The sequence below is a fragment of the Loxodonta africana genome, chromosome 25, assembly GCF_030014295.1.
Source record: "Loxodonta africana isolate mLoxAfr1 chromosome 25, mLoxAfr1.hap2, whole genome shotgun sequence".
Lineage (NCBI taxonomy): Eukaryota > Metazoa > Chordata > Mammalia > Proboscidea > Elephantidae > Loxodonta > Loxodonta africana.
Genome location: NC_087366.1, coordinates 31,785,013 through 31,799,997, shown reverse-complemented (window position 1 = coordinate 31,799,997; position 14,985 = coordinate 31,785,013). Strand labels below are relative to the sequence as shown.

At 49.2% G+C, this 14,985-nt stretch overlaps 2 protein-coding genes across 4 annotated transcripts in view; one reads left to right on the top strand and one right to left on the bottom strand.

Moving 5' to 3' along the window:
* The first annotated feature begins 373 nt into the window (after window positions 1–373).
* AGT (angiotensinogen) lies at window positions 374–7,614 on the top strand. The gene is made up of 4 exons (XM_010591112.3): window positions 374–1,205; window positions 4,790–5,057; window positions 6,363–6,507; window positions 7,275–7,614. The coding sequence occupies exons 1-4, from the start codon at window positions 383–385 to the stop codon at window positions 7,542–7,544; spliced, it is 1,506 nt and encodes a 501-aa protein (XP_010589414.2). The 5' UTR covers window positions 374–382; the 3' UTR covers window positions 7,545–7,614.
* Window positions 7,615–10,946: 3,332 nt separating this feature from the next.
* The window catches only part of COG2 (component of oligomeric golgi complex 2), a 54,167-nt gene continuing 50,128 nt past the window's right edge, over window positions 10,947–14,985 (bottom strand). The window contains exon 17 of one of the 3 annotated variants that reach the window (XM_064276631.1): window positions 10,947–13,629. In XM_064276631.1, coding sequence (XP_064132701.1) covers window positions 13,528–13,629 — 102 coding nt within the window. In that variant the 3' untranslated portion in view covers window positions 10,947–13,527. The remainder of the gene's footprint in view (window positions 13,630–14,985) is intronic. The other 2 variants (XM_003410892.3, XR_010319402.1) reach the window with 2 other exon arrangements.

The following is a 14,985-nucleotide window of genomic DNA, read 5'->3' as shown; positions in this document are numbered from 1 at the left end:
AGAGCCTCTGTGTCTGATAGTCCCGTCTTCCAAAGGCCTTACGAGCTGTCAGAGGGTGTGGACTGAGTCTTTCCCCACCTTCCCTGGGGCTGGGGGACTTCCACAAAGGCCTCTCGCGGGTACACATGGGGCTCTCTGGGGGAGAAGGACAGACCTAGGGATGTGGGGGTCGCTCCTGGATCATGTAAATACTTCCCAGGGAGCTTTAAATCCATCTTTTCATTCTATGTAGAAATGGAGACTTTTTTTGGGCTACATGGTTGTAGGGGATATTGGGAAAACTAAAAGTTTGGCTAGTGGGCACTTAATAATCACCAATAATCACTTTTACCGTTCACAAAATTATGTTTCAGGCTACGCAGAGTGAGCACCTCCATCAGAGATGGCCCCTGCCAAAGTGAGCCTGAGAGCCACCGTCCTCTGCCTCTTGGCCTGGGCTGGCCTGGCCACCAGTGACCGGGTGTACATCCACCCCTTCCACCTTCTCACCTATAATGACAGCAGCCTTAAGGAGACGGGGGGAGCCCACGAAGAAGGACCTCCAGACCCGACCTTCGCCCCCGTTCCTATTCAGGCCAAGACATCCTCTGTGGACGAGAAGGCCCTACAAGTCCAGCTGGCATCAGCAGTAGAGAAACTGGAGGAGGTTGACAGGCTGAGGGCCCTGGAGGTTGGAACACTGATCAACCTGAAGGGCCTCCATATGTACACGGTGCTGAGCAAGACGTGGCATACGGCCCATGTGCTCTCTCCAGTGGCTCTCTTTGGTACCCTAGCCTGTTTCTACCTGGGGGCCGTGGATCCCACAGCCAGCAAATTACAGACATTCCTGGGTGTCCCTGTGGAGACCCAGAGCTACACCTCCCGACTGGATGGGCGCAAGGTCCTCTCTGCACTGCAGACCATCCAGGGCTTTCTCGTGGCCAAGGATGGAGAGCAGGGTGATGCCCGGCTGCTTCTGTCCACGGTCGTGGGCCTGTTCACAGCTCCCGGCCTGCACCTGAAGCAGTCATTCGTGCAGGGCCTGGCTCCCTTTGCCCCAAACACCTTTTCACGCTCTCTTGACTTGTCCACTAACCCTCATCTCGCTGCTGAGAAGATCAAGACTTTCATCCAGGCTGTGACAGGGTGGCAAATGAGCATACCCCTGGCAGAGGTCAGCCCGGACAGCACCCTGCTTTTCAACACCTTTGTCCACTTCCAAGGTAAGGCAGACCCTCTGGTCTGCTCTAGCCCTCAGCTGGATGCAAAAGGTGGCAATTCTCTACCCTCGTGGAGTTGATGTTCAATGCTGCCACTGAGTTAAGCAGAGCCAGGGCTCAGAGATGGGGCAGGTAGGTGAGAGTGGAGAGGAGAGGAGGGGTTGCCTGTGTGAGTCTTTGGATGAGCAGTGACTGAGCACCCCCCTACCCTCCTATGGTCCTACCACGTGCAGCTAACCAAAAAAAAACCAAACCAGGTGCTGTGGAGTTAGTTCTGACTCATGGCAACTCCATGTGTGTCAGAGTCTAGAACTGTGCTCCACAGTTTCCAATGGCCAATTTTTCAGAAGTAGGTTGCTAGGTCTTTCTTCCGACGCATCTCTGGGTGGACTCAAACTGCCAGCCTTTGGGTTAGCAGCTGAGTACTTAACTGTTCACACCACCCAGGGATGTGTGCAGCTACTGTGGTACATATTTTATGTTCATTATGTCATTGTTACTTATCGATGCAGTGAAGGGTATCATTGCCTTTACTTGCTGATAAGGAAGGAATTGGAGACTCAGAGAAGCAAAGTGACTTGTGCAAGATCACATGGCCACATCTCCTGGCCTTATGCTCAGAAGGGAAGCATTCATGGCCCCTAGGAAGAGTGAGGACTAGGCTCATTCTCGCATGAAGAAATAATTTATTTGCTTATTCAAATCACTTTCACACTGGGAAGATGGTATTATGAAAAAATCTGTGTTACAAAGATTGCTCATTCATTTGACAAATAATCGTTGAGACTTTGCTCTTTGTAAAACTCTGACCCAGGCACCTGAAGTGGGAACGGCCTCCAGGCCCTGCCCTTGTGCTGCCTGCCAAAGGGCAAAGGGAGAGAAGGCATGCAAACAAATAACCCCAATATCAAGCTGCAAGTGCAAGTGCCCTGGAGAGTGACCAGGGAGAGGGAGCGCTCTGGGGCATGGAAGAGGTCTCAGTGGGGTGCTCAGAGGAAGGGCTATGGCCAGGAGGGACAGCATCCCAGGCAGAGAGGATGTCATGAGCGAAGGCATTGAGTTCAAGGTGAGGACAGAGAGCAGCAAGTGGCTTGTTCGACCAGAGCATAAAATGGAGACAGCACCAATAGAAGGCAGGCTTGGAAAGATCAGTTGGGGCTACATTTTGAGAGCCTTTGAGACACTGAGATTCCTGAGTTGGAGTTCATTGGTGGGCAGGCTGCTGAATGAGGCAGTGATGCTCAGCGGCCACCGTGGTGCCCTGCACTGTGTGGATTAGAGGCAGGGAGCGCAGTCTGCAGTTTGTGCAATAGTCCAGGCAAACTGTGCTGGGGACATGCACTCCCGGGGTGGCTCTGCAAGTCCACAGGCCAGGGGGTGGGGAGGGATGCACTTAAGAGACATTGGTGAGGCTGACCCAGAAGACAGGCGACCTTGTGGGGAAGATAGGAAGCTGAGAGATAGAACTGTGGAGACAGAGAGGCTAGGGGAGCGTGATAATCTACAACGATAGTGTCCTTGGAGTCACTGTGAATAACAAAGGGAAGAAGAGCCCCCAGTCTCCTTGGGTGTGGGTGAGAGGTGACGGGCCAGCACTGAGGACGCTGTGCCATCTGGGAAGGGTTTGGGGGTGTTGGCCTAGGCCACTCACCCAGAGGAGCTGCAGAAGGAGGGTCATTGAGGAAGTGGGTCACCAGAAAGCAAAGGCCATAGAGACTCTAGTGCTCAGGAAGGGAGTCTCACTTCCGAGAGATGCCAACTCACAGGATTCTGACCAGGAGCCGAAAAAGAAGGGGCAGAGGAGGAAAACGGACAGGGAAAACTTGCAGACTGCACTCAGGATGCAGCCAACCTCCACCCGTTCCCACCCTCTGACGGTGCTCCTTAACTGCCCCTGCCTTTATCTCTGTCCAGTGGGAACTGCAATGCCCTTCTGCCCTCCACACACACTGTCCATTCATGGAAGTAGCAGGGTGTCTGGGTCGTTAAGCTCTCCTTTGGCAATAATGTTCCATAAAAAGGGCCTCTGAAAATCTCTGAGTGCTTCTAGTAAGCTCAGGCTGGGGGTCTGGCCACTGGACCCATGCCCTTGGCCCATACTTCCTGACAACCCGAGGTCCGTGGCATCAGTTGACTGGACCTTGGAGATTGATTTAACCCTGTGAAGGGGACTGTGCACTGTCTAGGAGCAGAAGAGGGTGGCTGCTCCTCTCAAAGACCAGCCTCTGGGGATAGTGTCCCTTCTCTGTTGGGTATGCACAGCTTTGTTGGAGGGAAGAGATTTAGTCCTTTATCCGTTTAAACTAAAATGCTGCCCCCAGACCTGCTTGGGCAGTGCTGAGGTTCCTGCGAGGGGTGGGTGAGCGGGAACACGGCACCTTCAGGGTACTAGTGAGGACACTGTGGAGGCTGCCACTCCACCCTCACAAAATCTATACCTGAGGATACAAACACATGTCCAGCTCCTGCCCCCTAGGGGTACTATCCTCCTGGCTGCTCCCTCCTTTAACTTTGGAGAGCCCTGAGTCAGTGCAAGAAAGACTGAAGGGCCAGACTGTGAGGGCCTACTCAGCATCCCTTCACCCTCCTAGAAACATCCCAGAAAGGCCCTTTCCAGATGAGGGGGAGCACTGCAGCTGCAGGGAGTGCTTGGGATCAGGCTCGGGCTACTTGTAACAGGGAGACCCCCAAAAGCAGTGACAGCAACAAGGCAGCTGGTTTATTTCTCCCATGATGACCTGAGCCGGGGCAGCCCTGCTCCTCCACTGACAGGGCTCGGGCTCCTGCTATCTCCTCGCTCTGCCATCCTAGGTCCCTGTATGCCCCCGCCCCTCTTTGAGTTTAAGTTGCGCATGTCGCCTCTGCTCAAATCCCCTGTCCTACGTCTGTTCCTAGCAGAAAAGCTGCTGAGAAATGGGGTCTTTATTCTAGGGGCCATGTGCCCAGCGATACGCTCTATGTCTCTAAGAAGGGAGACTGGCAACTGGAAACCACCAGCAGTCCCTGCACAGCTGGTGCTATGATTGGCTACAAAGGGTCTGGGCTTAGCTGGTCAGTTCCTAGTTGGTAAGTTCCTTCAGTGCTCTGAGCCGTGGTTTCTTTTACCAGGCTCAGAGAAGAACGTAGGTGTAAAGCCTTGGGTTCAGTGCCTGGTGTTCAACAAGTGGCAATTACTATTGTTATTTTATTGGATTCAGAATGGCTGGATTTTGGAGGAAGAAGATTGGAGGTGCACCTAGGGTGAAGTACTGTGCTGCAGAACATGTGGAGTGGTCTGGGGTATGCTGAGGAAGAAAGAGAGATGTAAGGAGAGGTGTGGCGTGGGAGCAAGACCTTCCACTGTCTTCCTGTGAAAGAATGCCTTCATCAGAAGCGCCCGTTTTTCCTCTGGGGAACTCAGGCTGATACTGGTGTACCTCAGAGGAGGTGGGGTGGTGGTCAGAGTTTGCCTGTCAGGCTTCAGCTCTGAGCTGGCCCCTGCCCACGGCCACGCTGCCTCTGCTTGGTGGGCACCCGCCCCCCTTCTGAGCCTGGCTGCCACCCGACCACTGCCAACTCTGTCTTTCCTGCCTTGTCTGGATTTTCAGGGACGATGAAGGGATTCTCCCTGCTGGCAGAGCCCCAGGAGTTCTGGGTGGACAACACCACCACAGTGTCCGTGCCCATGCTCTCAGGCACTGGCACCTTCCAGCACTGGAGCGATGCCAGCAACAGCTTCTCGGTGACCCGTGTGCCCTTCAGTGAGAATGCCTGCCTGCTGCTGATCCGGCCTCAGCACGCCTCAGACTTGGAGAAGGTTGAGGCCCATACTCTCCAGGTTGACTTCCTGACCCGCAAGAAGAATCTAGCTCCTCGGTATGGCTGTCTGGAAACATACTCTGAATCTCAGGTTCCCCCGACGGAAGGTGGGAAATCATATCACTTCTTCTGTCCAGGCATGGAGCGGGGAGGGCAGGGGGGATGCTGGGCCAGCTGGGTGGCCTCAAGCACTGACACACACTGCCAGTGCTTTTCTGGAGATCTGTGTTCACCCACCCATCCACCCATCCATTCACCCATTCCACCCATCCATCACCTACCTATCCACTCATTCAACCACGCACCCATCTAACCACCTCCCCAACCACTCATCTATCCTCCCATCCATCCATTTATTGATCTCTTTTTCAACTTAATGTCTCTCTTCCTGGATGCAGGTGAGGTAAAGGGGAGAAGACAGTATTCTTTTTTTGTGCTTATATTCACCTACCTGTTTTGGAAGGATGGGGGGACATATTTCACTGCCCATTTCACCCCACACGAGTACAATCTGCAGCTTCTTAGTGATGGACTTCCGGGAGTGTCTGGCTTCTTAAAGAGACCTGGGGGTGGGATTTTTCTCAGGGAGCTTCCTTTGACTCTCAGAACTCCTGTTCCCTGTGTAGCCCTCATTTGCTGCCTGGAGGAGGTTGCCATTAGCTCCTTTTTCCTACTGTTGCAGAAATAAAGCAAGTCCCCTTCAACAGAAGCATCGCCTTGTCCTGCTTCTCAGGGCCAGGCCAGTGGAGCCCAGAAATCTGCTCCTGAGACAGGCACTGGTGCATCATGTTTGGATGTCACCAGAAGCATTCGTAGGTTCTCAGGGATGCCAGAGGAAGGAGAGGCAGACTTTTCTACGTGGAGGGCACATGTGATGGGGTATGTCACATGCCTAGCACTGCGGCTGACATTGTGGGTTCTCCCTTCCATGGGTGTCTCTTCATCAAGGGCAGAGAACCACTGAAATATGGGTAAGAGGACATAATGTGTTATTTTAGAGAATATATTGTATTAAAAAAAAAATTACTCAAGCAATACATCTTCAACACGGCCAACCTAAAAACAGAAAAAAAACAAAGAAAGCAAAGAACAATTATTCATAGTCTATCACCCAGAGATCATCTATGGTAAATTTTGTACGTCCTGATCATAGCGTTTCAAAGGGCATGAAGGGTTTTAATTGTTGCAGAAAATGTTTCTCAAAAGTTAGGGCAACCTAGCTGGGTGAGGTGGGTAAAATGGCTTCAGACACACGTGTTTCCAAGGTCCCTGGCACCCTCCTTTGGGCGGGCCCAGCCCCTCAGGCCTGGAGCCCCCTATAGAAGCCCCCAGGAACTTTCCTAAAGTGGATCCTCTCCCCAGGACCGTGCACCTGACCATGCCACAGCTGGTGCTGGAGGACTCCTATGACCTGCAGGACCTGCTCACCCAGGCCAAGCTGCCCACCCTGCTGGGCCCCGAGGCGCACTTGGGCAAAATAAGCGACGGCAACCTCAGAGTTGGACAGGTAGTGTGTGGGGCCACCATGGGGTTGGACCAGATAGAATGAGACAGCACAAAGAAGCTTTGGAGGTGGGGTGGAGGTGGAGCCGGTGGGTGTGCTCCTACCTGGAGAGAATGGTCTCGCCAGGGACAGGGGGAGAGCATCCAACCCCCCTGGGGCAGGTCTTCCTCAGGCGGAGTGTGCGTTCTTTCAGTCCGGGGTCCTTTCCGGATCCTGGGGCAGGGCTGGGACTAGGATGCGGTGAGGCACCTGGAGCTCTTAGAGGGAGCGCCTCCTTAAGCTTCGCGCCCTCGGTGCCTCACTCTTCTCACCCCAGTCCCGATCCTGTCGCACAGCTCCCCGCTTCAGGAAAACAGCGAGCGGAGACATACGCCAATAGGGCCCACGCGTGCCAGTGCTCTTCCGCAGCCACCGGCCCAGCCCCTGCGCTGCTCGGGCACTGTGCTGTCGCCGAGGGAGGAAAGGGAGCACTCGTGGGCCTGCCCTCAGACCTCACGGGCAAGAGAGCCTTCCGCGCTGGCGCCGCAGGATGAAGGGTCCTGTGCGCCACCGCGGGGCGGCAGTCGGCTCTGCCAGGGGCAACGGGCTGTTGGAGGGACGCTTTGGGAGGAGCCGCCGTGCGAGCTGGGCCGCGGCTGTCCCCGCCCATCTTCCTGAGGGCTCGTCACCCTGACAGCTGGAAAAGCCCCCCGGCCTGCGCTGCGCGGCTCTGAGGCCTCTAGCCCATCTTGCCCTCCGCCCCAGTCCCTCCTGACGTGGCTCTTTTGCAGGTGCTGACCAGCGTCCTTTTCGAACTCAAAGCCGATGAGGGCAAGCAGCCCCCAGAGTCAGCCCAGCAGCCCGGCGGGCCTGAGGCCTTGGAGGTGACCCTCAACAGCCCGTTCCTGTTCGTCGTCTATGAGCAGCGCGCAGCCACTGTCCACATCCTGGGCCGTGTGATCAACCCGCAGCCCAGGGACGGGGCTCCAGGCCAGAGGGGGAGGACCCAGAAGGCAGGCGCCAATTTGTCACCACAGTCTTCCACTTTTCCTTCTCGTTAGGTCGTTTCTCCGTGGTAGAAGACTTGCTGTGTATAATGAGCAGCAGGAACCTGGCGCCCCACACTTCCTAAGGTGGTTAGTTGTATTGTGGGTAACAGGGCAAGTGGAGCCCAGAACCAGAGTTAGCCAGGACTCCTGCCCTGCAAAGAGCCTGAACTAACTTATTTTAGAAACCAAAAAGGGTTTCCTTAATTTTAATTGAGAATAGAGATTGGGTTTTGAAATTAAAACAAATTTGTCATTGCCTTGGTTTATATTCTGCTCATTGTATGTGAGAATATGAATCTGACTGGTATGTAATCTCAATACCTTAGGTTTTTTTTTTTTTATGTACCATTTGTGATTCTCGAAAAATTCCTTATGAAAAACACAAGCATCTGAATTTATGCTGGAGTGTAATACCATGATTAATTACCCCTTGTGTTATTAATAAATGTCATAAGGAAAACATATCTTTCACTCAGCCATAGAACAGTTATGTGTAAGTTAGCTCGAGGACTGTACAAACACAGTGCTTTTGAGGACTTTGAGTCATGTTTTGGATGGAATTTCCATGGAGGGCCTGGGCTGGTTGGTCCTTAAGTAACTCCTTACTTCTCAATGAGGAGTTTTAGGTGGTGCCTTTCTCTGGACACTTCTGTCCACAAGCAGTGGTGGTCATTGTTGGTGGTCATTGGTGTGATGGATAGATGAACACCTGTGGGGGGCACTGTACCTCACTGGCAGCTGATAAAGGGACTGGGCTGGCTAGCACTTCTTCCTTACTGGTGACATAGGGTGGTCATGCTGCTGCTTATATTGTGCCCGGGGAGCAGAAGATAGAAAAAATAAACCTTCACATATAAATATTTGCAAAGTGCTTTCTGTTGAGCGTCTCTGCCAGCCACCTGGGTGGGATCAAACCCACACCTCCTAAACCTTGGACAAGGCTGGATGAGGGCTGGATACCCAGCAGGCCCACAGCTGCTGGCTAATAACCAGGAAGATGCTTCTTTGTGTGCGCACTTTATTTTCCTCTTCCTTTTCTACCTTATATAAACATTGGAACAAATATTTTTGTATCTGTTAGCAATTGATAAGCACTAAGGAGACAAATGCAACAGTGCCCAGAGGTGGGAATGGGGATGATGGTTTCATAGTTTACAGTTCTTTCACTTAGGTTGGAGACCCTGGTGGTGTAGTGGTTAAGTGCTACAGCTGCTAACCAAAAGGTGGGCAGTTCGAATCTACCAAGTGCTCCTTGGAAACTCTATGGGGCAGTTTTACTCTGTCCTATAGGGTCGTTATGAGTCGGAATAGACTCAATGGCAGTGGGTTTAGTTTTGGGGTCTTTTTTCACTTAGGTAGGATCCCTGGTGGTGCAGTGGTTAAGTGCTCAGTTGCTAACCAAAAGGTTGGCAGTTCAAACCTGCCAGCTGCTCCGTAAGAAGAAGATGTGGCAGTCTGCTTCTGTAACAATTACAGCCTTGGAAACCCTATGGGACAGTTCTATTCTGTCTTATAGGGTCCCTATGAGTCAGAATCGAGTCGATGGCAGTGAGTTTGATTTTGGGGCTCATTTAGGCGATTTCAGGGGCTTCAGCAGAGTGCCTGTGGGAACTGCCCTGTCACTTCTGCCCAGACTCCCACTGCAGACTGAGCCCAGTGGGTAGCGACGCTCCCAGTGGCTGTCTGCAGCAAAGCATACTATGAGGAGAGGTAGAAGGAGGCTGCTCCTCCCACTCAGATAGGGCCCACGCTGGGGCAGCAAACAGCAAGGATATCCTTCAAATCTAAGGGCAAGGTGTGAGACAGGATACTCAGCTTCTCATCGCACAGTCCTGTGTCTCTCGCCAGCTCCAATGTTGAGGATGTCACTGTGCCCTTCCCACCACCGTGGGCATGACTCAGTCTAATCAGCCCCTATTGTGGCCAGTCCCATTGAAGAGGGCAGGGTGTGGCAGTCAGGAGCCTGGGTTTCAGAGGGGGACTGACTGGGCGGGACATGGGGTTCGTGACTGCCTTTCTGGGCCTCAGAGCCCTCACTGGTAAATGGGAAATGCTTGAGTGAAGATATGAATAAACACTGCCATATCCATGGCATTCAATACTTAAGAGGCACAACTTCCTGCCCACAAGTCCTGTTCTGTGGAGGTAGAGCAGCCATAGAGGTGTGCACCTGTGAGCACCTGGACACGCTCACTCAGGTGAGGCTTCACACCTTCATCATCAGGAGCCTTTCAAAGTCTGCCCCCACGTGTTCTGGGCTCTTCAGAAAGTACTTCCGTTTAGTTATTGTCTTCAGGAGATAGTAATTGGCACTGATGCTTCCAGTCACCCATTCAAGAGGACCACTGCCAGGTAAGGGCTGGGCTGGTACTTGGGGAGCAGAGGTGGTGATGTCTCTGGGGAGGACCTCAAGTCTTGAGCCCCCTTGGGAGACAGGCAGCGCCCCTCCCTATTTTTAAAACTGAAGGTGAAGATTTCTGCTGATGGATCCTCTTAGGTCCTGGTAACCGTTCTCTAGCTACCCCCACCCCCTTTCCCCAGATCAGCTCCCGCTTTCTGTATTTTCTCTGGAACATGCATCACGTACGTATCAATGCTTTGCAGCTAATTTCTGTGGTCCCTCATCTCCTTACAGAGACCAAAAAAGCCTGAGCAAGGTGTGCCCACTCCTCAGAACCCCCCACACCTCACAGTCAGCATACTCCACAGCCCATTCTGACGGGATAACTACACATGCCACAGCAGTCATCCTTGGAACAGGCTGCGATTCAGGCTTCCTGCTCTCTCACCAAAGTGCTGTGAATTCTAAGTGCTGATCACAGTCCCTTTGTTCACACATGAGGGATTCTGTTTACTCCAACAGTCCCCATAGTTCTTTGTTCATGATTCACCATCATTCACCTCTCAGCACTCCCTGAGTTGTTCCACTCTCAAAGGCCCAGTGTGGGGTAGGTGCCTGGCACAGGTCCTCCTGTTAGGATCTTTTTGAAACAACTCTTGGATGCCAAGTGTCTTGGGAGAACTGGGAGCCCAGAGAGCTGTAAATCTTGCTCCTCCAAGTGTGGAGCTTGGACCAGCAGCAGCATCAGTATCCCCTGGGAGATTATTAGAAATGCAGAATCTCAGGCCTCACCCCAAACCTCCTGAATCAGAATCTGCATTTTTGCAGGATGCCTGGGCATGCACATTAATGTTTAGGAAGTCTCCTTTAAGTGGTGCACAGTGTCTCAATGCCAAGCACAGGCTTCCAGAAGGGGCAGTGGCCACGAGTCAGTCACCTTTAGCTTCAGCTCTCAGGTGGATGATACATCTTAAGATCACAACTCTCACTGTGGCGTTTTTTCTTCTTTTTTATAACTCTTAAAACAACTGGAAAAAAAAAAAAGACCCAAATACGTATTGTCTATTGAATTCAGAAGTGCCAGCAGGGTGCTGGGCTTTGTGCTGGACACTGCGAGTCCAGCAGGAAGCCAGCTCAAGCGGCCCCTCGCTGACTCCTGCCATCAGCAGAGATGCCATCCTAAGATGTAAACAGGGATGTTGTCGCCCAGTGACAGCTAGGGGAACAGAACATTTGTGTTTTTAACTTTATTTTAAAATGCAACTGGCAAGAGACTAACCCATTTCTTCTACTTAGCAGGCTGCTTCAGCTTCTGGCAGTTGCTAGGAGCACAGTGTTGCCAACAGACTGCTGGTCTCCAGCTTTTTTTTTTCTATGTGCACACTTATAAATGGGAAGTTAGGTCAGAACAGATCTCTCAAACCTTACAAAGACACAAAATACCCAACTTTCTCAGATTACTTAGCGTAAAAGTATTAATCCTACGGTTTCAACTCTTTTAAGTATTTCTTCACTGAAGTCTACATCTTCCAGGGGTTGAAAGCGCTTATGCCTTAGACAAGGCAATTATTTAGCAACTAAAATCACTTTGCCAGGGGAATACTTCCTATGGCCCACCAAGGAAATTTAGATCCCAAATTTGTCACTCAAGTTTAGAAAACAGAAAATTTTGGTTACTCATTTTGCAGCAAAACCTGATTTGAACAGAAATGAGGGTATTTAAAGTCTTTGCGTTTCCCTTCAGAATTGTACTGAGCACAACTACACCATCTTTTTGCTTCCTCCAAAATTTATGTAACAGAGAACTAAATGGGCAGAGCTCATTCCCTCCACTGCTCTAGGCTACAAGGCCTCCTTCTGAAGAGGAATGAATAAACATTTGGGGCAGGTTATTCTGATGTGGCCTAGACCAAGAGCTAGGTATTATTATAATATCACTCCTTTAAAACGCAGCAAAGAAAAACTTGACCACTTGCAAGGAAGAATTCAAAGTGTGCCAAATAACAACTCTGAAGTTTAATTTGCTTAGGAACAAGTCAGAGTTGAAATAAACTCAAGACATGGACATGAGGTACCAGCAGCTTTCTTCTCTATAGTTTTATACTTGTAAACACAACACAAATCAGTAGTGTGCTCAGCACAATTTCTGTAGGGAAACCTGCTGCAATGCTGGGCTCAAGTTGTCCTGGGCCCCTTTCTCATCATCAGGCAACATGCTGGCTGGCTGGGGTTCTGGAACATCATTTTTGAGAGTTACCAGTATCTAACAAAACGGCAAACGTGGCATATACTATAGCAAGTAGTCAAATCAAACAAGCATTAAAAATAAATTCCTATACAGTAAGTTGCAGTTGCACCAGATGCTTTGTTTAGACTGTGTGGCGCTCCCCTCTGCCCTTTTGGTGTGTGCCCGCCCACAGTCACAGTTTATGGATGGCACTGGGGAAATACTGGGGAGGTAGGAGGAGAAGGGAAAGCAATAGTTCTACCTGGTAACTTTGTGGACCATGTGATTCTAGAAATAAATTGATTACTGAATCTGCTTCCTTCATTCCCTACCATTTGTTTCTTCTTTTCCTTTTTCTCTTCATAGTTAACCGCTGAACAAAGAATAGGAGGTTGAGAAGCAAAGAAATGTGAAGGTAGAGTAATAAAAATGCCTGCCTTCATATAATCATCAAACTGAAGGGACCACTGCTGTCTGGGTAGAAACTACAGCTAAGCGCAAGCTCCAATAAGCACGATGCTCCACAAAAGGAAAAGAAGTGTGAGTGAACGAGCCAACTAAAACCTTTTAGTGCCTCTCTCCACTATTTCTTATTAGGACGTTTTTCCACCCTATATCCATGAGCAGCTTGCAGAAAGGGCGGTACCTAGGGACTTCCATGGTAAGGTGCATTGATTCTTCTCTCATGGAGCAGAGCTCCCACTGTGGGACTGTAATGCGCAGGACCCTTCATTAGGTGCTAAAAAGAGGCATCTTCCTGTAGGGAAATACCTGTCTTTAGAAGGCACAAGTGATGAGGGGTATCTAACTTGTGCTGAATTGGCAAATGAGAGGTGCACACACTCTTGGCAGACACTTTTTATTCAGGAAATATAATTTTTCCTACTGTCGCAGCTCCTGACACAGGTGTGCAGAATGAGCATGATCAGAAGCACTGTCCTTAAACACCAGTGTTGACGGGGACCCCCACTTCATAAACTCTCTTAGAAAGTCAATACATTGACGGTTCTTGTCATTTCAGAGAAGAGCGCTTCCATACAGTACGCTATGGTAACTCACTGCAGTCGTCTCTTCGACCTGAAGGCTAGGGAGACAACTTTTTATAGTCATTTTTACTTTAATCATATTTTAGAAATCAGCTCTTCCACGCTAAGATTTACAATAAAAATAAAATAATTTGCTCTGTAAACTCTAGTAGAAAGTTTCAAATGTCTTAAAAACTATCTTCCATACAATGGAAAAAGGCTTTGTGTTCTTCTTTTTGGGTGAAAGAAGACCCAGCTATGCTGAGAGAAGATGCATTGACATGTTGCTGGAGATACGCTGGAAGCACTTCTTTGCTACATAGACGAGTAAGAGAACAGAGTCACTTTCTTCCCACAGGGCCAGAAGTCCAACTTTCTCTCCCTCAGCGTCTTCCAAGATGCTTAAGGCTGCTCTGCTGTTGCCTGGTCCTTGGCTGCAACAACAAGCTCTATGAGAGCCGGAAAGCTTTTTATGTTGCTTGTTTGCAGGCCCATCTTTTGTATCTGCAAAGGCCATGAGAGAATGAATTATATTACTGGGATCTAAGCTGAGTGTGAAAAAAAGACCCTTATAAAAAACACGACGAAAAATCCACCCCACCCTCAATCAGAAAAAACACAGCTCCCTAGAGATCGGTAGGATATTTTTTCCTTTAGGAAAAAGATTTACTTATTGTAAAACTTTAATTTTTGGGGGTCAAACACTTCACGTTCTAAGCAGCCAGTATGTTAATTTATCTCAGTCCATCAAATCAGACTCTTACCAGGAAAATAGCCTTTTTTGTGGACTTAAAAAAATGCTAGAAAAGAAAACTCGCACTAAGAGAAGTAAGTAGGCAATTAAAAGTATTAACCTGGGCTCTTAATTTCTTAACATATCATCAACATTTCTTAGAATCTGATGAACTGAAAACACTTTGGCACAGCAACTGTTATGGATTATTCTGGTAACTAAGACATGGCCTAGTATGTTTCCACTTTTGTTTAAAAGAAAAACATACACACACTCACACACCCCCTCAGAGAAAGATCTGGAAAGATATACGCGAAAGTATTTGTTAGCGTTTTGTGGTTTGTTTTGGGGGACTGAGATTACGGTAGTGCCTTGTCTTTTCCTTCCTCTCTCTCCCTGCCTTCCTTTCTTTCTTTTGCTTATCTGTTCTTTGCATTTCTATAACAAACTTTCTTGCTTGTAAAAGACTTTAAGTTTTTCTTGTGAAATAAAGAAATATGACAACTGAATTTTGCCAGATATATCTCTAAATTCACCCCAAAGCAGAAAAAATTTAGACTTTTAGTGACAGCCCTGAGATGTAAGAGATACTTCACAGTCAGCTAGAAAACCAAGTATCTTCTGATAGAAATTTTACAATTTCATTTCTTTCTCTCTGGAAAAACAGTTCTTTCTCTGAGGATCTATTGCTATATAGAAAACCTAACCAGTCTCTGAACATCTAAATGTTTTATGATACTCCATGGAAGTCACTTTAGTAAAAATACAAGTACATGTTACCCATATCTGCCTCCTGAGTGACACATATATCAATATGCATCCAGGTTTACAGAAGGCCTACAAAACCTAGGCAGAGATGCAAAGAAGTTATGCTTAGATAATTTCTCAAGTAATACAGGAGGGGTAAGGCTTTTCTAGTTCTAAGTCAAACCAACAAACATTTCAAAAGATACTGACTTAGCACTAATTATGTCTCAGGTACCTTCTAGGCGGTGGACAAAAATGATAGCCATCTCTGTCCTTGTGAGCTTATAGTTTAGTGGGTTTCATGCAGATGAGCACTATTGAACAAAGATGTCAACAGCACTAATTATCAATTCATGAGATTTCACATAGTTAATGTACAG